We start from the raw sequence: 26,840 nt of genomic DNA, 5'->3' as shown, positions 1-26,840 counted from the left end.
TACCTTATCCACATTTGATAACTTTATTTCTGCGTCATTTTCAAATTCCGCTTGATGATGAGCCATTTGTTCAAGTCAAGCGTTCCTTTGCTATTGGTGCTGGTGCTGTGACTTCCTTTGGTTACCGTAAGGATCGGAATGGTCAATGGCTGAAGAAAGACGCACTCCCTCCTCAAGATGAGCATACTCCTTCACCTCCTCCTCAGCGTGAAGATTCAGCACTCCTGAATGAAGTCCTTACCGAATTACGAGGTCTTCGTTCTTATGTTGGTGAACCCGACGTGAAATGAACACGCAACCTTCTGATACACGCTTTGCCGGCATGGATATTCGCCTCACACAAGTTGAAGAAGATGTCTCCTTCATCCGTACTTGCTTTGATCCACCACCACCGCCTCCATCATCCTCTTAGCTTAATTGTTATTATTATGACTAAGTCTTATTAGTAATTAAGTATTATTAGTACTTTGCTTTATCGCCGTGTTTTTGGCTTTTTATTGCTCTAGTTATCGTACTCTTGCACAATTATTATATTTCTGGACTTTGCTTTGGTTGGTTATGACCATATATGGATTTATTTTGGTTTAATGTTTGGCTCTGTTTGGATTTTGATTGTGTTGCTTAGTTCTTTTTGATGTTGCCAAAGGGGGAGAGAACTTGAGAGAACTTAACTTGGGTTAGAAATCAATTAGAAATTTATCATTAAGTAAAGTTAGGCATACATGCCAAAAGATTGGGGGAGTAAGGGTTGTGTGAACGTGCTATCATCTTGTATATAGCTTGTCTTGATTTCAGGGATTGTCATCATCAAAAAGGGGGAGATTGTAGAAGATCTTTGGTGTTTTGATGATGATCAAAAGGCTTAGAAATCAAGTGATAAAAGTTAGAAATCAAGTGATCATCAATTCCAAAACATAGGGGGAGTAAACGCAAATTTTATATATATACACTGCTTGCTTGAATCTTGATTTCAGGACTTATATTGTCATCATCAAAAAGGGGGAGATTGTAGAAGCAAATGACTTTGATGTTTTGATGATGATCATGATGATTTGATGCAAATGATGCAAATGCGCTTTTCAAGTTTAAATGCAAGACAATGATTCAAGAATACAAGACACAAACATTAAGATGATCACTAGTACATTAGGAAGGAAATTCCTAATTGATATAGCAAAAGGTTTGGCCAAGTAATTTGAGTTAAAAAGTGTTTTTCAAGAGATTTAATCTCTAGTAATCGATTACCAGTGGCCAAAATGGTTTACAACAGCTACTAAATATTTGAATTCAAATTTTAGGTTGTGTAATCGATTACACCATATTGGTAATCGATTACCAGCAGTTAATAAACGTTTTAATTCAAATATTAAAGCCTGTAATCGATTACACAATTATTGTAATCGATTACCAGAGGAGATTTTCAGAAAATAACTTTCAAGAGTCACATCTATTCAAATGGTTTATGAATGGCCATCAAAGGTCTATTTATATGTGACTTGGAAACATGAATTTAAAAGAGAGAGTTTTTTATTGCCCAAAAAGTTTTATCTTCTCAAAAGATTAAGAGAGTTTTTCTATATTGAAATGTCTTATCCTCTCAAAGAATTCCTTGGTCAAACACTTGCATATTCAAATAAGGAATTGTGATTGATCTTCATTGTACAATCTGTCTCATTCAAGAGAGATTTCTTCTTCTTTTCTTTTTACTTCTGAAAAAGGGTTAAGAGACTGAGGGTCTCTTGTTGTAAAGGATTCCTGAACACAAGGGAAGGGTTGTCCCTGTGTGATTCAGACTTTGTAAAAGGATTTTACAAAGAGAGTGGAAAATCTCAAGTGGGTTGCTTGAGGACTGGACGTAGGCACAGGAAGTGACCGAACCAGTATAAATCAAGTTTGCATTTCTCTCTTCCCTTAAACTTCTTTTATTTATTGCTATTTATCTTTTGTCTTTAAAAAATTTTATTTTGAATTATCTTTTGAGTAATTCATGTTAAGGGTGCATTGTTAATCTAAAAAGAGAGAGCGAAATTTTAAATTGGGGAATAGTTCTTGTTATCTTAATTCAACCCCCCCTTCTTAAGATAACTGAGGTAGTGGGGCACTGCTGGGGGTGTGAGACCTGAGCTAGAGTGGAAGGATGTGTTATAGGACCACTCTGCTAGTGTCAAGTATCGAAACCATCTAGATGGTTGGGAGTGGACGAAGGCGCGGAGGTACTACTCCAGGACACGATTCATGACCTCAGTCTGGCCGTCGAACTGCGGGTGGTACGCCATGCTCATGCGGAGGCGGGCGCCGCTAAGTCTGAATAACTCTTGCTAGAAGGAGCTGATGAACACCGGGTCCCGATCGGATACGATGCTCTGGGGAAAGCCATGGTGTTTGCAGGCGATATCCAAGAATAGAGTGGCGACCTTGAAGGCTGAATAACGCGTGGGTAATGCACCCAGATGGACTCCTTTTGAATAACGATCTACGATGACAAGTATGACTGTAAAGCCATGTGAGGATGGTAAGTGAGTGATGAAGTCCATCGACACATCCTCCCATACGCCACTGGGTGTCGATAGGGGCTGAAGGAGCCCTGCCGGACGTTTAGTGCTGGCTTTGGTTTGCTGGCAAACCTCACATTCTCGTACGAAACGGCGAACATCGTGGCATAAACCGGACCAAAAGAACCCTGACTCAAGGCGATGTGTTGTTTTGGCAACACCAGGTGCCCTCTTAACGGTGTAGCATGATGCTCGAGTAAGAGGGAGAGGATAGCAGGGTTATCCTTGTTTAATCAGAGGCGGCCATGGTAGAGAAGCAGACCTTTGTGAACGCGATAATCAGGGAAGGCGGAAGGGTTAGCGAGGATCTGTGAGGAGAGTTGTTGGAACTCAGGGCTGTCTTGCAACGTTCATCGTATATCTTCTAGAAAGTCAAGGTGTGGTACCGAGAGAAGGAGTAGTTGGCCAGAGTTGGTGGGTTGGCGAGACAAGGCGTCTGCGACAGTGTTAGAAGCACCTGGTTTGTATTGAATCATGTAGTCAAACCCGAGCAACTTTGAGAGGTAGTAATGTTGCTCAGGGGTTTGTATGACTTGCGTCATTAGTTCCCTGAGACTTTTATGGTCCACCGTGATGGTGAACGGCCTTCCTAGCAGGTACTGTCGCCATTTTTGAACAGCTGTGATGATGGTGTGTAATTCGTGGATATAAGCAGAAGCGTGGAGAAGGCGAGGCCCAAACATCTTGCTGAAGAAGGCTAGTGGGTGCCCTTGCTGCATAAGCACGGCCCCCATGGTGGTGCCTGACGTGTCGATTTCAACGATGAAGGGTTCTGCGAAATTTGGAAGTGCCAGGACTGGGGCACTTGTCATTGCCAACTTGAGTTGGTCGAATGCATCTTGCGACATGGAGGACCACTCAAAAGCATCCTTACATAGTAGAGTGGTGAGTGGGGCCGCGATGGATGCGTAGTTTCGTACGAACTTCCTGTAGAAGTCAGCTAGGCCAAGGAAGGTGCGGAGGTCCTTGGCCGAGGAAGGTGGAGGCCATTGTAGGATAGCTTGAACCTTGGATGGTTCAGGTGCAACCCCCTTGCCGGAAACCACATGTCCCAGGTATTCTAGTTGCCTCTGCGCGAATAAACACTTGGTCTGCTTCAAATAGAACTAGCTCTTTACCAAAGCTTGGAAGATTGTTCGCAGATGTGTGATGTGAGAGTCGAGGGAGTCGCTGTATACTAAGATATCGTCGAAGAAGACGGTGGCGAATTGACTCAGGAAGGGGCCAAGGAGGTTGTTCATGGCGGACTGGAAGGTTGATGGGGCGTTGCACAGCCCGAAGGGCATCACGAGGTACTCGTAGTGCCCGTGGTGTGTTTGGAACGCTGTCTTCTCGACATCGGCTTCGTGCATCGGAATCTGGTGAAAGCCTTGCTTGAGGTCCAGTTTGGAGAACCATGAGGCGTGGCCTAACTCATCCAGCAACTCATCTATTGTCAGGATAGGGAACCTGTCGCGGATGGTAACCGAATTTAATGCGCGATGGTCTGCACAGAGTCTCCATGTTCCATCTTTCTTCTTGACCAGAAGAACGGGAGACGAGTATGGGCTTGTACTTGGCCGTATCAGACCGGCGGAGAGGAGTTCCGATATTTGCTTCTCGATCTCGGCTTTTTGATAATGTGGGTAGCGGTAAGGTCTTACATTTACAGGTGAGGTGGTGGGGGGAAGGGTAATGCGGTGGGCGGTGTCACGGGGTGGTGGAAGGCCGTGAGGGGTTTGGAAGAGATGGTGGAATTGGTGGAGCAGGGCGGCAATGGATGAGATGGGGTGGGACGGAGGGGTTGGGTGTGTGTGGGTTATGTTAGGGGTTAGGATAGCCAGATGGAAGAGGGCTGAGGTTGACCCAGTCTGAACCAAGCGCTTGACCTGGGCCGCTGAGACAGGTTCGGGCCCAATTTCCACGTCTGCGTGTAACTCAATGTTACGGCCCAAATGACTAAACTTCATAATGAATGTGGTGTAGTTAGTAGTTATAGGCCCAAACTGCTTAAGCCACTCTATGCCGAGAACGGCGTCTGCGCCACTGATCAGTAACAGGTGGAAGGTGATCTCGAAGGGGTGGCCCTGGAGTGAGAGTTGAGTGTGTGGAAAAACCTAGCTGCAATCGAGGACAGAGCCATTTCCGACGAGCACACGAAAGGGATGTGTAGCTTGAGTTGGAAGGTGGAGAAATTGCGCGACACGGGGTTGCAGAAAATTATGCGTGCTCCCACTGTCAATAAGGATGGTAAGATGCGCCTGGTTAATGGTGTCGTAGAGGCGGGAGGTGTCCGAGGAGGAGAGGCCCGACAATGCGTGGAGACTGATGTGTGGACATTCGGTATCAATGGTGGCTTCAAGGTCGCCGGAGTTCGTTGCATCGCTGTCGGTGAGTGTGGCTGAGTCAAGTTTAGAGTCTAGGGCAGAGTTGTCCACGATGAACAACTGAATCTTCCCTTTACAATGATGCCCAGAGCTCCATTTCTCGTCGCAATTGTAGCAGAGACCTTTCTCGCGTCTAAAGGCCATTTCCTCCGGTGTCCTTTGAACAAATGGTTGCTTTGGTTTGGGGTTTGGGGCTGAGAATGAGCTGGAATGTTGTTGAGGGTTGGTAGTTCGAGATGTAGCTGATCTTCGGTCACGCAGTTTGTCTTCTTGAAGCTTTGCGAGTGCGGTTGCCTGTGGGAGGGAGATAGGCTGAAGAGCCAAGACTTCCCGGCGTATTTCTGGCGAAAGACCTGAGATAAAACAACTCAATAGAAAGGGAGGGGGAAGACCGATAATGCGGTTAGCTAACCTCTCGAACTCTGTGAGGTAGTCGTTAACGGAACCGCGCTGCGTGAGTTTGAATAGCGCTCCTTTCGTGTCCTCGTAGAAGGACGACGCAAACCCTTATTCCAAAGCCTGTAAGAACCCCATCCAAGATGTGATGAAGCCGTTACTAAACATCCATTGATACCAGCTTAGTGCAGCGTCGTCGAGGTAGAACGAGGCCACGGTGATTCTTTCTTCCTCAGGTGTGTTTTGGAAGTCGAATAATTGTTGTATCTTGAAGATCCATCCTAATGGATCCCTTCCGTCGAACCTCGAAATATCAAGCTTGACATGGTTGCGGTGGTTGAACGGAGCGCTAGAGGTGACTGGGTTGTGGTTGACGTCGCGGAGACGCAGGTGGTCAAGGATAGAGTCGACTTTTCCGGAGAGATCGGAGTATTTGTCGGAGAGTAAGGCTTGACTGTTGGTGAGTCGTGTGATTGCGTCCTCTAGTCTATCCGTTGTCGTCTTCCTGGTGGTGTGTTCAGCCATGGCAATGGCAGAGGGCAGGTCGGACCAGTGTTAGGTGTATCGAGATAGAGGAGAGAGAGAGTGTGAAGAGAAAGGGGTTCCTTCTTCGAGGGAAGGTGCCTCCTGAAAGCTAAGATAGAAGTTGTATGTTTTGCAAGCCTTTATTTAATAGGGTGCAGTCATATATAAACTACAGATGATACATGTATTTGGTTATAACTACCATAACGGCCCTAACAGCTTCTAACTAGATTATACATGTGCTTATTAACGAATATTCGCACGTGTTACATGCGCCCTTAACTCACGTAGTCACGTAAGTGCTTGGGTCTGGTGACTATCCTCGCGAGTCTAGCTGTGGAGGGTTTTGGTTCTTTCTGGTTGCTAACACACACTTTATGTTCCATTCTCTTATCATTGTGAAAATTGTAATGCATTGAAACCTGAAATCCATATAATTTTTCTGTAACCTTCTCGCACTTCATCAATAACATCTACCAAAACTCTCACAATGTTATCATTTAAATTTTAAAATTCAAAATCGTCGCTATATATAATAATATTTTAAAATTACAAACCAGACCCAAAGGTGGAGGTTGCAAAAGCCATGGCACTCCTTTTCTGCCACCTCCCTTCAAACTCTCGCCGCCACTCCTTTCCAGCCATCTCCCCAACCCCAAACCCATATCTACAATTACTTTGAGACCGCCTTTGGGAGATATGGACATAACAACATGTTCCTGATTTTTCCATTGAGAGACTGAGACGCAAAAGATCTCGAATTTGGAAAGACAGAAACAGACCTCAAATGTCAAATCTAAAAAAATGAAGCTAGAACAGTGCTTTCATCTTCGTTGCGCTTCCAAGGCGAAAGCAACCCTCAAAGGCTTCAGAAAGGACAACGTCGAAGGTGCGCGCCTAACGTCCCCATCAAGATACACCAACAAAGAGGAGATGAGAAGTGTCTAATGCTTCCAATTTCTTTTTGTGTTTATGCATCGGGTGCATTTATTTTAGGTTTTTATTCTTGATTTCAGATCACCTTGTTGGTTGATGCTTTTTTTTTTTTTGTAATTTTGTCTCCTTCGCTGTATATGTTCAGTGCTTCCTGTGTTTGTGGATAATTTTGAAACAAAGGAGGAGATAGTTGCTTCCAAATTCTTCAAGGCCAACTCCTTTGGGCCACTTACATCACTATTTGGATGCAAAAGTAGGAGTTTTGAATCAAGATGGAGGAGATAAATTGTTTTTAGTAATTTTTAATTTTTAAAATGAAATAAAAATAGTGAAGATGTTCAGTCCTCACTATTTTAAATTAATTATTTCAAAATATAAATGTTAATAGAAATTAAAAAAAGATTAAAATGATATTTTAAAATATAAATAACCATAAGAAAATTTTTAAAATTTAATACATCAAAATGAAATAACATTAAAATATAATAGATTAAAAGTGACATTTAAACTTTCTTTATGTTCAAAAGTGTCTTTTCTTTATCTCTAGAGCCTAGCTTGTTTGTATTTTGAATTTTGGAAGTTGTTTACATCACTAAAAACTTTAGTTGATGTAGAAAATGATATTTAGATCAATTAAAATTTTAACCAATGTAAAATGTTTTAGAACTTATTTACAAAAATGATTTTTTAACATGGGTTTTTGAATAATCATTGTAAAAAAGAAAAAGATTTTTTTGTAGTAATGCCAAGTGAAAAAGTGGTAAAAATAATACAAAACCTTGGTCAGGGGTTTCCATTTAAATAGTTGTTAGTTGCTATTATTGTAGATCATGTAAGTCCCAATTATTTTGGAATGATATTTGTAATCTTCCTTTTACAATATTTTCATATGTGGTTATGTGATTTTGATGGAATTCTATTATCCTTTATGTTCATGGGTCTCACAAACTAGGCAAGATTTTTCTATTTCCTGAGTGTTTGCCACAACAAGGATAATCCATCTACATTTAAAAAAAAGGGAGTGAAATCATCTTAGTTATAAAGTTAGCTAATACCTAGCTTTAATAAGGTTCACAGTGCAAACAAAACTTTTCCAGTTCAATAGACCAAGAGATGATTCCCCTTTATTGGATTAGGTGGATGGAGAATTTGTTTGATAGGTTGATAAGTTATTATTATGTTGGGGTGACTTCAAAAAAATCATAATATCTTTTGTTATGATAACAATTTGTACTAAAATACACTTTAAAAGTCTATATAATAAGATTTTATAAATTTTAATGGTTTAAAATACTTTAAATATTATAAATAAATGAGTCCTTACATAAATAAACAACTTTAATCTCAAATATGGGCATCTACAAGTTTAAATAATAATAAACTAAGTTCTCAATTTTTCCGTGTATCAAAAACTTTTTTCTCAAACTTTAAAAACAACATTTTTAATGAGATAATAATTTCAATGAATAAAACAAGTTTTAAAAGAGTTTCACAAATAATGTTGTTCTTAGTCGATGTGAAAATCGAAAAAATTCAACCATGGTATTTGCAAGAATTTTAAAAAATAAGAATAATATATAGATACTTATAAAACAATTACAAATTATTCACATAACGAAAAAAACACTCTAGTAAACAAAGGGTCTATGAGCTCATATCCATGCAATGACATCTTACTATCTTTTCCATCATAGATGGAGGTGTCGAGAATCTCTTTCACATTTCAGATGGAGGTATCAATTATAAATCTTATCCTCATCCCAGATGAATGGTATCTCATCTTTTTTCCATCACAAATGAAGGTATCTATATTCTTGGAATAAAATGTATATTGTCATTCCTTCCTGGAAGGTAATAATAGACTCTCAGACTAATACAACATGAGATTGTTTATAAAATTATAGGAGAAGAGAACTGTCTATTCTTGTATAAGTATAAGAATATATGATTTAAGATTGAATCACGTGAGATATATTGTCAATAAATTTGACTAACCAAATTTTTGTTTATCTTTTTCTACACTATTATCTAGATTATATTTAGCTAATTATTAATATTATCTAATATTTTATTTTCTTTAATTTCGAGATATATTAAGATAAAACATGATAAGATATAAATTGTTCTCAAGGATCACCGATTCAAATATAACATATATTTTATCCAAATACAATATTATGTTATTACTATAATAATTATTTTCACAATAATAATCTTTTAATCATTTTAATTAGTATATGGACATGCCACACTTCTTTTATAATTATTAAATAATCTTAGCAATTCTTATATTAACCATCTAATCTTTTTATTGATAAAATAGTTATTTAAGCCGGTCATTTCTAAATGTATTGTTATATATATATATATATATATATATATATATATATATATATATATATATATATATATATATATATATAAACACACACACATCATAATAATTTTAATTCAAATAAACTTTTATATTAATAATTTTTATACTAAAACTAATAATAATAATTTTAATAAAATTTTAAGATCTTACAAAAATTGTCCTACACATCAGGCCACGGTGACAATTGCCAAGGTGACCTTTTCTACTAATTAATATCCCAATTTCAGTCCTTGTAATGCCTTACTTGAAAAATAAATTGGTGTTATCCCTTAGTTTACCTTGCCAACACAATGCAAAACACATCATCTAAATTAGAGAGATAAACGTTCAAGGTTTTACCAGGCTCTGGCCTTATGAAGACAATAAGCATGAGTATGGATCCATTATTTGGAAGGATTCTTCACATTCATTTGTTCTTTTTGTAACCTTTGAAATGAACCTAGTTAAGGTGTCCATTTCCCCTATTAGTTGCTTTACATCTTCCATGCTTTGGGAATATTTATCTTGAAGATTGCCTTGTATTTATAAAGGTTGGCCTTTATCCTTCTTTGTGTGAGCATAAAACCTAAGAACTTTCTTGCCTTCACTTTAAAAGTGGGCTTCTTGGTGTTTAAAACATGTTGTGTTGCATGAGCTTCTAGAAGACCTTAAAAGGGTCAAAAGCATCACTACAAGTGTTTTTCACAATTTGTCTTTCAAAGTTTTTGTTCATCATGATCTGGTATTTTGTGCCAACCTTTTTAAGATGAAAAAATATCACTTTCTAGAAATAACTAGTTTTTTCATCCATGAAAGGTGTTTTCTCTTCATTTTCTAAATGCACTTAGCTTTATTATAGTCTAAGTAGGAATCCATGAAAGAAAACAAATGAAAACTAAAGAATTTTATTTTATCTATTTGTCTATTTCTGTAAGGGATTGGCATCCTTAGTACATGCCTTGTCAAGGTTAGAATAATTATTACACATGCATCACTTTCTTTTAGATATTATAATGAGTACAATGTTTGATAGTGAAGTAGTATATTTAAAGTCCCTAATAAAATTAATGTCTAAAAGTTTTTTTTACGAGTTCTTTGGTAGCCTTTCAACACTTCGAGCAATGAACATGTCTCTAGGCAACAAGTTTGACTATGAATTTGTTGTTTAATCAACTTATGAAGTAAGGCAATGCTAAGCATATCCGTAGACGCCTATGTAAATAGGTAGACATTTCTAACTCATCTTCATTACATAACCAACTAATCTAAAGATATGATTTTTATGTATTTTAAAACAACTCTTTAATTAGTTTGTTTATGAAAATAATGTATGAACTTTTTGCAATTCCAAAACTAACATATAATATTCAAAAATTACAATATGAACCATGTATTTATAAAAATGACTAAATCAAACTTAATGCCTCTTGGCACTTCAAACACCAAAAGAATACATACATGTCATTGCATAAAACTCTTGGAAGTTATTGTGTGTGTGTCTGTGTAAGACAAACCTAAGTTGGCCATGTCTATACATGTAACCAAGCCATGGAAAGATAGAAGAGAACATAACTTTCATTCACATGCTCATTTCATTTACCATGCTACCAAGAGGAAAATCCACCTTGAAAGTCATTTGCCCCCCCAAATGCACAATTTAAGATCATTACAGTCACAATCACATGTGTCACACACAAGGGCAATCTTACCAAATAAAATCATCCATATGCAACTAAACAAATTCCAAATGTTAAAGAAAAATGAGATAAAAAATAAACATTAGATGCTTCAAAAATGCTTTCCAAAATAGTAAAAGATTTATAAGAAAACTTATTTCATATAGTTAATCAAAAGCCACCAATAGATAACAACACAAACTCAACCATCTCAATTAATATATGTAACACAAGCATAACATAGTTCCTTTCATTAACATCACAAGATAAATCCATCAACAAGAACCATCATCATAACCAATGTACATCATAAACCACTAGACAACCTCGACTCATCAAACACTTACTCCTCTCCATGAAGTTTCAATACTATTTGAGCGATCCTTTATAGGCTCCATCACTTAACATAGTCTCACTCTTTCACCATTCGATAGTCCCTTGGGATTACCCTATCGAAAATGGACAAGTGTGAGTAATGACTTACCTTTGTAGCTTTTCAAACTTACACCTACAGGGATTCACTTACTCATCTATACTATACACCTATTCCTATTAGCCACCACGAAAACCCTCAGTACTAGGGTAACAGTCGACCGAGCATCCTCAACTTACGTGCCTACTCATATACCTATGCACCAAATGTGCATACATAACACATCAATGGTAGATCTCATTTGGAATCCATGTGGTCCTAGATACGACACATTCATATTCATCATCTACAATGGCCTAACTTAAGAGTCCAAATAGATCTCATAACACTTGGAAACCCTTGCAATCCTAGATACTAAACTTACATACCCACCATCTCTATTGGCCTGACTTAAGAGTCCAAGTATCATCCCACAACAATCCACACACACTAAAAGAGTTATATAGGCCTCTTGGGAAGTAGTTTCATCACTTCAATGTGTCATTTGAAGTTAAATCATTGGGGTGGATATCTTACTTAGGAGGATATCCAACCAAGCGAGACCCCCAGGTCGCTTTAGTGGATCAAAGTTCTAGCATTGAACTCACCTTCCTAAAGCATCCATTTTTCTATAAAAAAATCTTCCCAAAAGACATAGCTAACTCATTCTAACATATAGGGACGGTTCCATCTCAAAGATTCAAATACATGATAATGACTGGCGAATCGATCCAAAACAAATGAAACTAGAGAATTATGTAGTATAGGATTAACCTAGGTTAACACAGAGATACAATTCATTTCGGTCTTACTTCAATTCACTTATAAATATCAAGGGGAATTTCAATGAATAGTTTCTAGGCGAATGTAAAAGAATGCGAAAACACAAAAACAAAGATGAAGAAACAGAACAAAAATAGAATATGAATCAAGTTTAATAACATCTATCCAATTCACCAAAACAATGCAAATCAAATTATCACAGTTACTCTAAATGATGTTCAAAGTGTGAAATTTTAGTCAAATGCATTAGATATAGTTCAATCGAATCATTCCCTTAATTGTTTGAAATCACAAATTAGGTTGAAAAATCATTCATACAATCTGTGATTAAATTTTGAAATTAGGAAATAAATCCATAACCTAATCCATTTTCAATCCTAAGCATAATATATTCATGAAAATCAAAAATAGGATTGAAGAAAAAGATAAACATTCACAAGGATTAGAAATATTAAATTAGAACTCAAATTCAACCTTGCTTGGAATGGATCCTTGGATTGATTAAGTGTTTAGGAGATGGAAGCTTGCTTGAGAAGCTTCTATGGAGGCTGGATTTTTGAGCTTCAATAAGGTCCTTCAATGGTGATTTTCAGCCTTGGAGTTGCAGCGGAAGATAAAAGAGAAGAGGTGAGAGGAGGCGTCATCCACTAGAGAATAAGCCATGAAAGGAGAAGCTTCACCACCAAGAGAGTGCCTTGAATAAGAAACTTAGAGAGGAAGCTTCAATGGAGGAAGAGAACGAGAGAGAGAGAGGCATGGGAATTGAAGGAGATTAGGGAGAAAAGTTGAATTTTGAAGTGTGTCTCACAAGTTTCTCATTCATCAAAGTTATGACAAGTGTTACACATGTTTCTATTTATAGCCTAACACATAGGAAGCTTCCTTGAGAAGCAAGTAAGGTAGCTTCCTTGGGAAGTTAGAGGAAGAAAGCTTCCCTGAGAAGCTAGAGGGGGGGCTACTCACACCCTTCAAATAACTAAGTTCACCCCATGCTAAAATACATGAAAATACAATGGGAAGCTTCCTTAAAAAGCAAATAAGGTAGCTTCCTTGGAAACCAAGGAAGAAAGCTTCCTTGAGAAGCTAAAGGGGGGCTACCCACACCCCTCCAATAGCTAAGCTTACCCCCATGCCAAAATACATGAAAATACAAAAAAAGTCCTTACTACAAAGACTACTCAAAATGTCCTAAAATATAAGGCTAAAACCCTATACTACTAGGGTACCCTTAACTTGTAGGATAGGGTGCCCTTAATTTGTAAGGTACCCTACAAACCTAAAATGGCCAAAATACAAGGCCAAAAAGAAGGAAAATCTATTCTAATATTTAAAAAGAAAAGTGGATTTGACCTTAGCCCATGGGCTCAGAAATCTACCCTGAGGTTCATGAGAACCCTAGGGCCTTCTTCAGTCGCTCTAGCTCAATCCTCTTGGAGCCTCTTGCTCATGGCTCTAGTGACTAGTCTCTTCCTAGGGAGGATTGCATCATTAGGCTTCCATGATCATCAATAATGGAAAAACCACAAAATTTGTGCAAGAGAAAGGAAGAACAGAAGTGAAAAGAGGAAGAAGAATGAAGAACAATTGAGAGAAAAAGAAAGAAGGGATGAGCCTTAATTAGGTCAATCTAATCTACCTAATTAAACTAATTACACAAAACAAAGTCCAAACTCGTAACCCGATTATTCAAGTGCAGAGGTTCTGACTTCCAAGCTGAATTTGACCCTCTAAATGGAAGAAATGGCCCAAGCTTATTTGTGACAAAATTGAAGATCTTTTTCTTAGTTTTTCAGGGACTACTCACACGATCCATTTTCATCTTTGTAGTATCCTATAGTCCCTGCACAACACAAATAGGTCAAGTAAGCACAAAAATATGAAAATAAGCCATAATTATCAATTAAGCTCAATCATTTGTCTAAGACCAAAACTAAGTTAAAGTGAGAAAATAAGGCTCAAAGAGATGTTAATTGAGCTAAGAAGAATAGAAAAATACTAAACTACAAGTGATCAATCAATACATCATCATTATCTTTTCAAAATGATTTCGTCTTAACAACAAAAAATATTTCTCAACAAATACTATAAGTGTCTTAATCAACAATAAAATAGTCATTTCTCCCCTTTATAGGTAAATAGAAACTTGAAGACAAAGGTATATTAAATATCAATTTTCCCTTTAAAGTCTTACAATATAAAAAATAATTCTCTTCTTCAAATCATAGATATCTTAAACAATGGAAATGATCCTCACATAACAGTGACAATTCTAATTGAATTCCATTTGGAAGCCATTCTAATCAAGTTTGAAACGTGTTTTCTCGCTTGCACCACTAATTTTTTGCTTAAGCGCAAATTTAGAAACAACTTCATTTGTTCTAGTTATAGCGCTTAAGCATGCATAAGCTTGGATAAATTCGTGCTTAATCCCCATAGTTAAGCCTAGGTAAATATGTGCTTAAGAGTCAATGGATTGCAAATCAAGTTCAATTTGAATCTCACTCACAAATATAAATTCTCCCTACCAACCAACACTATAGAAGGTTTGGATTTCATACAAACATAGAACAATTACACATGCAAACTTCTCTTACCTACAACATCCCCCACGATAGGTCTTTGAAGAAGAGAAGAAAAGAAGGAATCTTGAGCTCCAATAAGAATTTCCTCCAATCAACGACACCATCACAACATATCCATCGAATACTCACAAAAACAACACATATGAGGATTTTCTATACCAAAACCCATCATGATTCGACCCAAGGAAGGAAAGGTGAAAAGAGAGGAATCAAGAGATCAAAACAGAAAGAAAAACAGGCTTACCTACTCCAAAGGAAACCTAATAAGCTCCGAGGAAGAGGAAAGCAAGCCACCAAGGGTGTAGAAATCTAACTTCAACTCAAGCGGAAGAAAGATAATAATGAAGAAAATGGGAGAAAAAATAATGAAGATTTGCATGTTTAAAGCTTTGGGGCATCTTGTATTTTTCTAGTTATACCTATGCTTCATCTCACCCCCCCCCCCCCCCAAAAAAAAACATAACTTAATGATTGCTTACCAAGCTTAAAAGTTGAACCTCATCTAAGCCCCCTAAAGCACATCAAGCACCAAAGCATAATATTTTTAATTTAGTTAATATATCAAATAACATAATTTTAAAATTTAATTTCTTCTTGCAATGTCATTCAAACACTTGGTCATACATTATGAAAATCAGTGATACAACATTGACACAAAGGAACTTAAATTATTTTTTTTTTACAGTTCAAGGGTTAGGTTAATAACAATATGTATTGTGTAAGTTAGGTTTTTCCTACTTGTATTTGGATTAACTCACCCTTAGGTTGCAACCTCTTGTCGATGATGTCTTCGTGTACATCAAGTTTGCGAGGAGCGTGTCATGAACTAACTTTTTTGTAGGCTAACCTTGTGTGGGAGGATGTCTATGCATTTGGAATTGTCAGGTTCTTTTTAATGACTATATATAGTAGATTTTGTTCATGATTTGATCTCCTCTGGGAGTGGCTATCTCATCAAAGTAAGTGTAAAACTCATGACTAAATGCACTATTAATGGTTACTTCCCCAAAAGTATTCATGATTGACTTGTCATGCTTGACATTCTAGGTTGAGTGATAGTCAACTTCAAGGAACTTTTCTTTGATTGTTATAGCCAAGGGGAACTACCTTGGAGTAACTTGTAGCTCATCTTGATCTAAAATTTGCATTTGATCTTCAATTAATCTAATTAGGTCCCTACAATGGGGAATCAAGTTAAACCTCATAATGCTAATCTTTCTTAATGTGTCATAGAATAGGACGTTAGCTAAGCTAACCTAGTCTACGAATATCTAAAAAAACTTCAAAGTTCACCACAATATTTGTTCTAAATAAGGGGTCATCGTGGCTAGGTACTACAAGATCATAATATTCATTGGAGAATAACATGTGTGGTATTTTAGGGAATAAGGTTATGCATTTGTATTTCCCTTATAAAGGACCATAATTTACTTATGATCTATATTGCTAGCAACATTGATTCTTTATCCCTTTGCAAATCCTTTAGTTATGGTTTATGCCACATTATACTTCGGCCGGATGTTGTCTACTCGTGACTTTGTGGCATTCTTTATTGTTCTCTAACGTTGACGGTCATGCCCCTATCTTCAAGTTTGTGTTATGGGGATGGTGATGGGGAATGGCTCTTTTGACATTTGTGAGACTGAGTTAGTGCACTTATAGGTTCATTTGTGTCTTATGTAGGGAAATTAACGAATGTTCATTCCAATGATGTACCAAAAAGTTTCTCCTAACGTATCAAATCCTTTATGGCTTCTATGAGTTAGGTTCAGTTGTTAATGTTATATAGTGGGGATGTTAAAACTTAGTTTTAGTGATGTTAGACTTTAACTTTATTGGACAAGGCATTTGATGTCAACATCCATTAACCCCTTACTCTAGAATTCATTTAGAATGTGAAAGCATGAAATCGCCAAAGGTGTATAATTGATCAATTCTCACCATAGGTGCCTCAAAAGGATCTTGTCTTTTCCAATTTTTCTAGATGGTCTTTAAGTTGGAGTTAGTTTAATTCATATTTGAAATTGGCATATCAAGTGAGAAGTTCATCCATAATCTTAGCTTTCCTCTTTGATGAGTTGGAGTTTGACTCAAGGCATGAAATCCAATGATCTGTTGAAAGAGGTTCTAGGCAACTAACCATCTTTGATGAGGTAGAGTTTGACTCGAGGCATTAATGAGGTTGCGTACTTGTAGGGTTTCTCTAGTGAATCTAGCAATGTAATTATTTAATGGATCATTAGGTTTTTGTCTAATCATCACAATACTCACATCCAATGAGATATGACTTGCTTGTAGAAAAAAAATGGTTCATGAATTTTCACTTCAAGTTTGTCTACCTATCGATGGACCCTAGTGAAAATGATTAAAACTATCTCAAGGTTTTCTTTTTGATAGTTAGTAGGAAAGCATTACATATACAGGACACATATATGCACCACTGTACAGGAGCATGGACTCAAATGTTAGGAGTTAAAAAGGGTCCCTAATGTCATCAAATTTGTTCATACCTTGAAGCAATTCCAAGTTCTGCAGAACCAAAAACATCATGATCCACTCCGACAATGGTTGGTTATTTGGTTGTTAATTAGAGCTTTGTTATCATCATAATAGATCATGCAACTACAAAATAAGCCTCACGTGAGTGAGAAGGTGGTAAGGAATCTTAATATGAATGGAGTTGGGCTGGGAGTGACTTTACATGGTAGTATTATTCTCAACATGAAGGATAGGTGACCGATGACTTAAAAGTCTTGATAATACAATTGACATAGGCATGCACAATTCTTATTGTCATATTCACTTATTACGCTTCTTATAGCTAACTAGATTGTTTGGTATTGGATCTTAATGAGCTTGGCTTGCTTTTAAACAAGTTTAAGCAATTGAACCTTCTCAAAGATGCGACCATCAAGTTGATTATAATTAGTTACAAAGTCTTCATGAAATGTTTTAATTTTTTTAATCTCCTATATTGATTAGGAGAAGTGTCGTTGTCCTTGTGCTAAAAAGACTTATTTCTTTTAATATCCTCCATATTTGAAAGAGGTGTGTATAGTGGAATGTGGTCTGTGGGTGGTGAAGAATATGATTGACTAAGATCAATAAACAACCAAAACAACATGTGTTCTTCATTAGGTGTTATGAAGGTCCTTCATTAAGCTCTCTTGAGCCAACGATGGTGGGTTGACACGTGCGAGGAATTTAATGCTAATATACCTTTGTACTTTATATTTATCTTTAACATTTATAATAACTAGTAATGTAGTTACTCACACCCGTAATTTATTAATTGATTTCATATATAATAAATAAGATTTTGTATTTTTCTTAGAACTATTGCAATATTTATCGCAACACCTTCACTTTTTATATCTAAAACTAATGCTGGTTGGTTATGATTTGGGTGACAGTATTCCCTGATAATGGATATGAAATTGAAGATGATGAAAACTTCCAATTATTCAAACACAAAAGCGACGTAGAAAATGGTAAATTGGATGAAAGGAAACTCGCCAAATCAGGTACTCATGTAAAATTAAGTTTTTTCTTAAATATTTTACATAACATGTGTGTGTATAACAATATAAGAAATTCTCAAATTGCAGTTATTTCAAGGACCAATTACAAATTTTGGAAACGCTTTGCAAAAGGTACAAACTAGATAAGCTTCATCGCTAGCTTTGTCAATATTCAATTTATCTAGAATGAGTCATTATTAATTTGATTTTATTTTGTGTTTTTCATTTCTTATTTTCCATCATGCGGTTTTATATACCTAACTTTTCAATGTAAACTAGACCCTTTACTTTAAACAAGCTAAATTCATGTGAGCAAAAATTTCTTAAAACTTTATACAAGTTAAAATTTGTTGAAAATCAATAATAGATACATAAAAATATGGCAATGACCATGACCATAAGACTTAAATATGTTTTTATTCCTAATAAATTATTAAATATTATTTTTAGTTCTTGATAAAAAAAAATCCGTTGTTGATCCTTGAAAAATGTTTAATTTTGCTTTTGGTCGCTATTGCACTATCTAAATAACTTTATTTCACTATTTATAGCATTATTTAAACAAATATAAAGACTAATAATATTTTTTTATTAAGAATTAAAATAAAATCTATCATTTATTAGAAATTAAAAATATATTTAAATCTATAATAATAATGATAAATCATTATGACTTACTATCACCTTAAACTAATTACAAGTGAGGGAAAATTAGAAAGTGTCAAAATAGTTTAGATCACAAATTATTTATAGAAATATATGTTTTTATATTCTTTGAGATGCATAAATCTTAAGAAAGAAAAGAAATACAAGAATAGAAATAAAAGGGGAGGAAAAGAAATTAATAGATGAGATGGATAACTTCATACTAGATGAAACAAATATAAAGAAATATATAGGATCTATTTGTTTAAACTTATCGGTCAAAATAAGTATTTTTTTTTAATGAAATGAGCAGTTTTATGTTATTTGTTGCGTTTGTTTAAACTTTTGCATAAAAATTAAATTTATGTTTTTTTTAAATACAAATTTTATATGCTTCTTAAAAATCACTTTTTTAGAACCATTTAAAAAAAAACCTTAAGCAAACTGGCCCATGAAATAATTTTAAAAGATAAATAATTAATTGTTATCAATGCCTACCGTGTTAGGCAACTCACCCATAGCACAACACTACAAAACCACACATGTACCCACATTATATCACTTCACTTCACCTCATCCAAGCCAATTTTGATCCTCTCCCATTCTAGTCATTAATTTTTTTGGTATCATTTACACTATACGACATGAAGATTGCTTACTCTCCTTGAATTTAGCAAATATATGTTTTGTCTTCGATCTTCATTATGCATTGCTTTCTTTTTTGGGTTTAAATATCCATGTATCTATTACCTATATAATAAAAGTAAGTCTAATGCAATCACATGCCACCATTTGCTTTGTGTCACCATTTCCTCCTTCCTCATTTTTTTCTCTTTCTCCCCACGATGCTTTTATTTCTCTCTTCTTTTTATTCTTCTTCATCTCTCTCACATACTCCTTTCCCTTCTCTCCTTTCATATTACTCTCAATTCTACTTCACAATTTTTTGCCTTTTCTTTCCCTTTTTAGATATTATAGTTTGCTTTTATAATAATTACTCTTTATTACTATTTTATAACAATTTATATTCTATAATTTATAATAAAAAATATAATCATAAAAATAAATAATTTTTTATTTATATTATATTATTGACATGATATTTATTTTTTTGTTGAAATATTTATAATAATAATAATATGCTAAATATTATATAAAAATATGTTATTTATTAAATTAGTTGAATTATAAATTTATATAATAACTTATTAATTATTAAAACTAATTATAATTAGATTAAAAATATAAAAAATAGTTTTAAATTACTTACTCAATAATATTATAAATTAAATTAGTTATAATTTTGTAAAATAAAGACCACAAATATCATTCATGAAAGACAATGTTGCTCGAGCTCATTATGAGCAACATAACTCATTCTTTAAATATTTCACATAAATACATACCAAAGACTTAATAATATTATAAATTAAAATATTTTTAATTATGATAAAAACCACAAATATCATTCATAAAAGACAATTTTACATATTTTTCAAGTAGTTAACACATCCTCATACTAACTACTTAACAATATTTATTTTTACTTTGATATCCTAAAAAATAATTTTTACTTATAGATTGTATAAAATAATTTTAAATATTTTTATGCATAAATATTTTTTGAATAACATTTATATTATGAGGTTGAAATTTGGAAATAGAATTTACTTTAAATCTAATCGTTAAATATATTTATTATAAAATAATATTTTGACTTGATGCTTAATAACTCCATATACGAATTTTTTGTTCATTAATATTTATATAATGATGCTAAAATTTTATTTAAAATATAATAAATGTATTGAAATTTATTTATTAAATTTGTTTTATTATAAAATAATTTTAAATTACTTTATCAATAGTATAATAATTAAATATTTTGTTTTGATAGAGGCCAAATGTAAAAGTAATAAGCGTGTCACTAAGAATTTTTTCTATGTTTGTGTTAATTGTCATAATGTCTTAGTGTAATCTAAATAGAAATGTTGTAATTTTTCGGACATAGAAATAAATAAGCTAAATAACTAATGTGAATTATATAAGCAATATCATGTTAATTTAGAAATTCATGAGGGAGAATCCCCTCACTAAAAAAATCATATAATTAACAACTAATATTTTCCAATACAAAATAGAAATTAAATATTATAATCAAGTTATTAATAGGAGTATTTGATCTCATTTATTATTTATTTGATCTAATGTATAATTATATAATGAATGACTAAAATATAAAATATAACTATCTAGAAATAAAAATAAAATATTTTTATATTATATTATTTTTTCATTAAAACATATAACCTTTTCTATAAACTAAAATATTTGTTAAAATTAACTTCATTTTATATTGTTATTTTTAATATACTTATCACATATAACATCATTATAAATACTTAATAAAAATTTGATCAAAGTAACTGGATAGACATATTAGTCTTTTAGGTATTTGTTACAACTAATATACTTCACTATAATTAATTGATACTACATGATTATGTTAATTAAGGTGAAAAAATACTTTCATTTGAAAACTTAATTATAGTTAGTTACTTAGCATGTTTAACATGGGATGAAAATAATACTAAATACCTATAATAACAAATCATATAAGTGCTAATAAAATATTAATTATTTATTAGAGATTAAAATAATAATTTATTTTAAGTAATGTTGATTTCAATAGTTGAATCTAATTTAGTTAATTTTGTATTTTAAATTATTCAAAATATTCTTTATAAACTATAATATAATAAAACTAATAATTTTTTTATTTAAAAATACAGTTGTAAAATTATTGAATTATTTTATTTTCATATTTTAAAATCACAAGATTATTTAAATTTAAAAAAGTAAAATATTTTAAAATTTTATACATAAATTTTTTGTATATAACTTTATTAATATTTAAATAAAATAAAAATATGTAACACTATAACCAAATATATGTTCCATGGTTGAATACTCTCTCTCTCACTCTTTCTTTCATTTTAGAGAACTGAGTTAACAATTATGTTTGTCATGCACGGGTACTTTTTTAAGTCATTTATTTTGTAGATTGCAAATTTTCAAAGTAATATTATATATATATATATATATATATATATATATATATATATATATATATATATATATTTGATTTATTCACAAATTATTTTGAAACAAGATAAAAATTAATGCGACTTGCACAATCGCACTGGTATCTTCATAAAATCTCCATAATTTTGATTAATTCATAAGTAACATTTTAGTCTTCATAAAATGCATTTTTTTTAGTGTTCAGAAAAAAATTCTTGTTAGTATTTTTTTATCTCTATTTGTTTTTGTTTTCTTTCAATTTAAGTCTTTTATTTTACTATTTTGATCCTAATAAAATTATAAAATTTTCATATAATTTATTTTTTATTAAAATATTTTTATTATAGTCTTTATTATTCAGAAACATCATGTTTTTTTCGAACATTTGTTAGCCATGTCGTCAATTAATGAGATTAAAGACCAAAATTGAAAGAAAAAATATCATAGAACAAAATTGACAAGAATTTTATTAGGGATTAACACAAAAAAGGTTATCATGATGAATTAATTAATTATTCTTATTATTTATCAAGTTAAGAAATCTTAGTTCATCTTTGACTTGTTGATTAAATCTTGACTTTGTTATATGAGAATTGTGATTAGTTTGAAATCACTTGAAATTAACCTACATTTAGGAACCATGGTGCCAAATTTCTAATTCTGAGCCCAAGAAATTTTGAAAATATATGGCCTAAATCACATGGGAGATAGTAGAGCATATTGATCCATTTAAGGGTTCATTTACAAATGTTCCTTTAGGGTTCAACAAATTTTTACTCTTGTCTCTCATGCTTTATGGAAGTCAATAATTGCTTGATAAAAAAAAAAACCCTTATAACATAATTTTTTTTGTAAATTTAAGAATGAAATGAAGGAGTTAAGTACATTTTTACCAAATTAAAAGTTCAAACTAAATTTTTGATAGAGAAGGGGTAATCCTAAAACATTTTAAAGAAACATTTTGATCAAATGGTATTTTTCTTGCTGCAAATACAGTAATAGATTGGTATTTAATAATAGATGCTCATGTCACATGTGATAGAATTGACTTTATATGCATAAAAAATCCTTAGAACAATACAAACCTTACAAGTTCATGAATGTATAGATGTATGCACATAAAGATTATTTGCATATATAGGAAAATACTATACTAAAACACAAAAAGCAAGGATAAATTAAGTAACATGTAATAAATACATCAATTAAGTTAGATTATTTCTCCATTTCCTAATAACATTATCAATTATTTCTTTATGATGAAGTTTTTGCTTGATCTATATTTCAGAGTTTGAAGGGATTGATCATATGTGGAAGGAAAAGAAAATACATAAGTTAGCTGAATGTCTAACAAATATTTTAGTGCACTATGACTTCTCGTGGCAGATATCCCACAATGAGTATAAAAGGACAACAATGATTTCAATGCCACGTGATCCTATTAGTGTGGCCAAAAGGAGAAGGATAAGTGCACAAAAAAGGGAAGAAAGGCGTAAGAACGATGAAGAACCTCCCGAACGCACAGCATTACTCATAGCAACTAAAACTGGAATTGTAGAAATTGTTGAAAAATTCCTTGATGTGAATCCCGAGGCTATTTTCCATGTCACTGAGAATAACCAGAATATATTGACCATGTAAGTATATATCAAACTAGTATACTTGGCCTTTTTCAATTTTTCGCTTAATTTTTTAATTTAAAAATGTATAACATTATTACAGAAAAACGACATGCACTAAAGTGCTATCGTCTATATATATACAAAAAAACTAATATATTAGTATAATGCATCATAGTGTCTATATAGTAATGCAGCGATAATATTTTACATCAACAAAATTTAATATGATGCATCATATTTTTAATATATATACTAGTAATTTAATTTTCTCAAACAAAAAAATTATTAAACAGATAAACTCAACGTCTAATTGTTAACAACATATGGCATTTTTTGTTATTATTGTTTTTTCTACCGGGCCTAATTAGTATAGTTATATATGTGTATTAATATTTGTTTTCTTTTTAGCCACACTCTCATTATTTTTTAATGTACCTTATGCAAAGGGCTGTTAAGTATCGCCAAAAGAAAATTGTTCGAATCATACAGAGAAAAGGTGCAATTGAATCATTGGTTGGTCAAATCTCAGACAAAGGTCGTACTATTTTGCATGAAGTTGCAAGGATGGATTACTACAAAGGGGAACACTTAGCTGGAGTGGCATTCCAACTACAAGATGAGCTGCGTTGGTATGATGTAAGTAGTTAATTAGCCCTTTATGACGATGCACTATAGATATTTGGACTTTTTTTTTGGAAAATAAAACATCCTTAGTTATCTAAATAACTGATGTGAATAAAAATATTAAAGTATTTAAATACCACAAAAAATATTATACCTTAACACTTATTAAATAAAATAGATAAACTGGCTAAATTATCTAAATAATGTTAGAATTTTATGAAAAATAATAAATATGATCATAGAGTTGAGTTTTTTTTTAACAAAAATAAAATTTTAACCTAATAATTTAATTTCATCGAGTTGGGTTATGTTTTATTGATCAAATGTATTCACTTAATAAACTTGATCTTAATTGAGTTATTGAGTTAGTTTTTTTGCGGAGATATCGTTAACTTTTTATTTCATTACTTTTGACAAATTCTATTAAAACATTTTCTTACTAGATATTAAACATTTCGACAATACCGATTTAACTTGTTGTATAAAATATTTTTAGAAAAAAACTATAATAATTTAATTAGTTTAAATTTGACAAGAACTAAAAAATTGAAATATAATATTTGAATATACTCATGTTGATTTTTTTTAAAAGACATATTAAGAAAAAGCAAAAGAAGAGATATATAATGAGAAATTTCAAAATAAAAGAACAATGAGGGCATGCGTAATTGGAAAATTCATCATCTCGTCTTTTTCTTTCTAAGCACTAGAAAACAACTACTAGAATTTAAAATAATTTTACTGATCAATTGCAAAACACGAAGTCAAAATCTAGTTCAATATTAAACTCAAAATTTTATAAAGAAACAAATGCATAAACAGACAAAAGTATAGAATTCCCTTATTGTTGAAAGTACATAGAATATTAAGCCCATTTGTTTAAGCTTATATTTTCTTAAAAAAATTGTCTTTAATAAAATAAACATTGTTTACTTCTTTTTTTAAGAATTAAATTATATCTGCTTCTTAAAAATTACTTTTTTTTAAAAGAAATTTGTTACAATTTAAATAAATTAACCCATTATTTGTATGCATGCATATACAGCTAACTACTTGCCCATAATTTTGTCTACGTGTGATTTATTTTAAACTTATAAATTATATATATTTATTACCTAAGTATCTCATCACTAGCTTAATCCTAATAACTTAGAAATAAATTGATTTCTTATGTATATACTTGCATTTTCTTATAGGAATATATACTTGCATTGATGACTATAAATTAAATAACTATTGCATGTCCAGAAAGTAAGAAGATTGATTCCTAAACACTACAACATGCACTGTGACATAGATGGGCATACACCCGAAGATATGTTAGAAATGGAGCATGATGGAATGCTTAAAGAGGCACAAAAATGGTTAAAGGAAACAGCTCAATCATGCTCTACTGTTGCTATTCTAGTTGCTACGGTTGTATTTGCTGCAGCCTACACCATTCCAGGTGGAACTGAAAATGGCACTCCCGTATTCCTTCATTCTCATGTGTTTCTCTTTTTCACTATTATGGATGTCGTGGCACTTGCTACCTCACTAGCTTCAGTGGTGGTGTTCCTTTCCATCCTCACTTCCCCATGTGAGTTGTGGGATTTTCACAAGTCTCTCCCACGAAAACTAAATTTGGGATTCGCTTTGTTGTTCTTGTCATTGATGACAACAATGTTAGCATTCAGTGCAACCATGTTGCTGACCATTCGCTTGGAATGGAAGAATTGGACCTCAACATTGATATATAGTGCTGCTTTCTTTCCCGTCACTATATTTGCAATGATTCAATTCCCTGTTTATGTGATGACACGAAGCATCGTCAAGCATCTTTGGAAGCAAATTAAGAAGGTCCTTCCAATGAGATTGGTTAAATGTTTCACGAATCTCAATTGATGCTATATATTAGTGTTGAGTACGGAGGAACGCTTGAAGAGTTTTTTAAACTACTGTTTGGATTTTGATTATAGATTTGGATCATGTAATATGATTTAAATGGTTGATAATGTATGAGCTTTTGAAAGTTATAATATAAGAATATGCAGGTGGTGAATAAATAAGTTTATGAAATAAAAATCCATTATTAAACTACTCAACTTATTTAGGATTGTAAATTATGTTATATATATGAATCATTAAGCCTATGTTTGGATCACTATTTCAACCCTCCCAAAATTGCTTTTATTTCTGAACTAAAAGAGTGTCTTTTCCCAGCGTACATTCACCTCCCACAAATAGTTACCCAGACAAGCTATAAGTTTTTTTGACAACTAAGGTAAAACGATAGGTTTTATTTGTTCAATGAGTGAATGTCAAGTGAATTATACTACATAATGAGTGAACTCACATGATTAGTGTGATCCATATAAAATTCATGTAACAATAAAAATGTGTTAAATTCTGCCAAAAGAATTGTGTTGTTCTTCTTTTGAATATAAAGAATATGACCTCTTGTTGATGAAACATGTAAATTTTGATGAACACAAAGCTAAAGAATTAGGAAATTATATAAGGCTCTAAATCCCAGTTATGAGTTGGCTCATAAGACTAACTTGAGAGATAAATTTAAAAATAATGAAAAAACTGTTTTTTGTAAAATTATAAGGAAATGGTTTATTATGTCACTACAAGAAAAAATCACATTTGTAACAACTTTTTTCAAGCGATAATCGAGTCATTGGCAAAGATAGACACTTAACATGACTTTTTTAATTATTAAGAAAATATAACAATAATTAATGTTGCTGAGAAAAGACTTTATCGTAACGAGTT

The 26,840-nt window shown here is 32.9% G+C and overlaps 1 protein-coding gene across 2 annotated transcripts in view; it reads left to right on the top strand.

The window, feature by feature from the left end:
- The window catches only part of LOC114388953, a 33,559-nt gene extending 7,408 nt beyond the window's left edge, over positions 1–26,151 (top strand). The window contains exons 3-7 of one of the 2 annotated variants that reach the window (XM_028349507.1): positions 17,998–18,108; positions 18,193–18,237; positions 23,123–23,471; positions 23,903–24,092; positions 25,329–26,151. In XM_028349507.1, the coding sequence (XP_028205308.1) occupies positions 17,998–18,108; positions 18,193–18,237; positions 23,123–23,471; positions 23,903–24,092; positions 25,329–25,964 (1,331 nt within the window). In that variant the 3' untranslated portion in view covers positions 25,965–26,151. The remainder of the gene's footprint in view (positions 1–17,997; positions 18,109–18,192; positions 18,238–23,122; positions 23,472–23,902; positions 24,093–25,328) is intronic. The other variant, XM_028349508.1, reaches the window with a different exon arrangement.
- The last annotated feature ends 689 nt before the right edge of the window (positions 26,152–26,840 follow it).

This window comes from Glycine soja, chromosome 16, assembly GCF_004193775.1.
Source record: "Glycine soja cultivar W05 chromosome 16, ASM419377v2, whole genome shotgun sequence".
Lineage (NCBI taxonomy): Eukaryota > Viridiplantae > Streptophyta > Magnoliopsida > Fabales > Fabaceae > Glycine > Glycine soja.
This window is presented reverse-complemented; position numbering and strand designations above follow the sequence as displayed.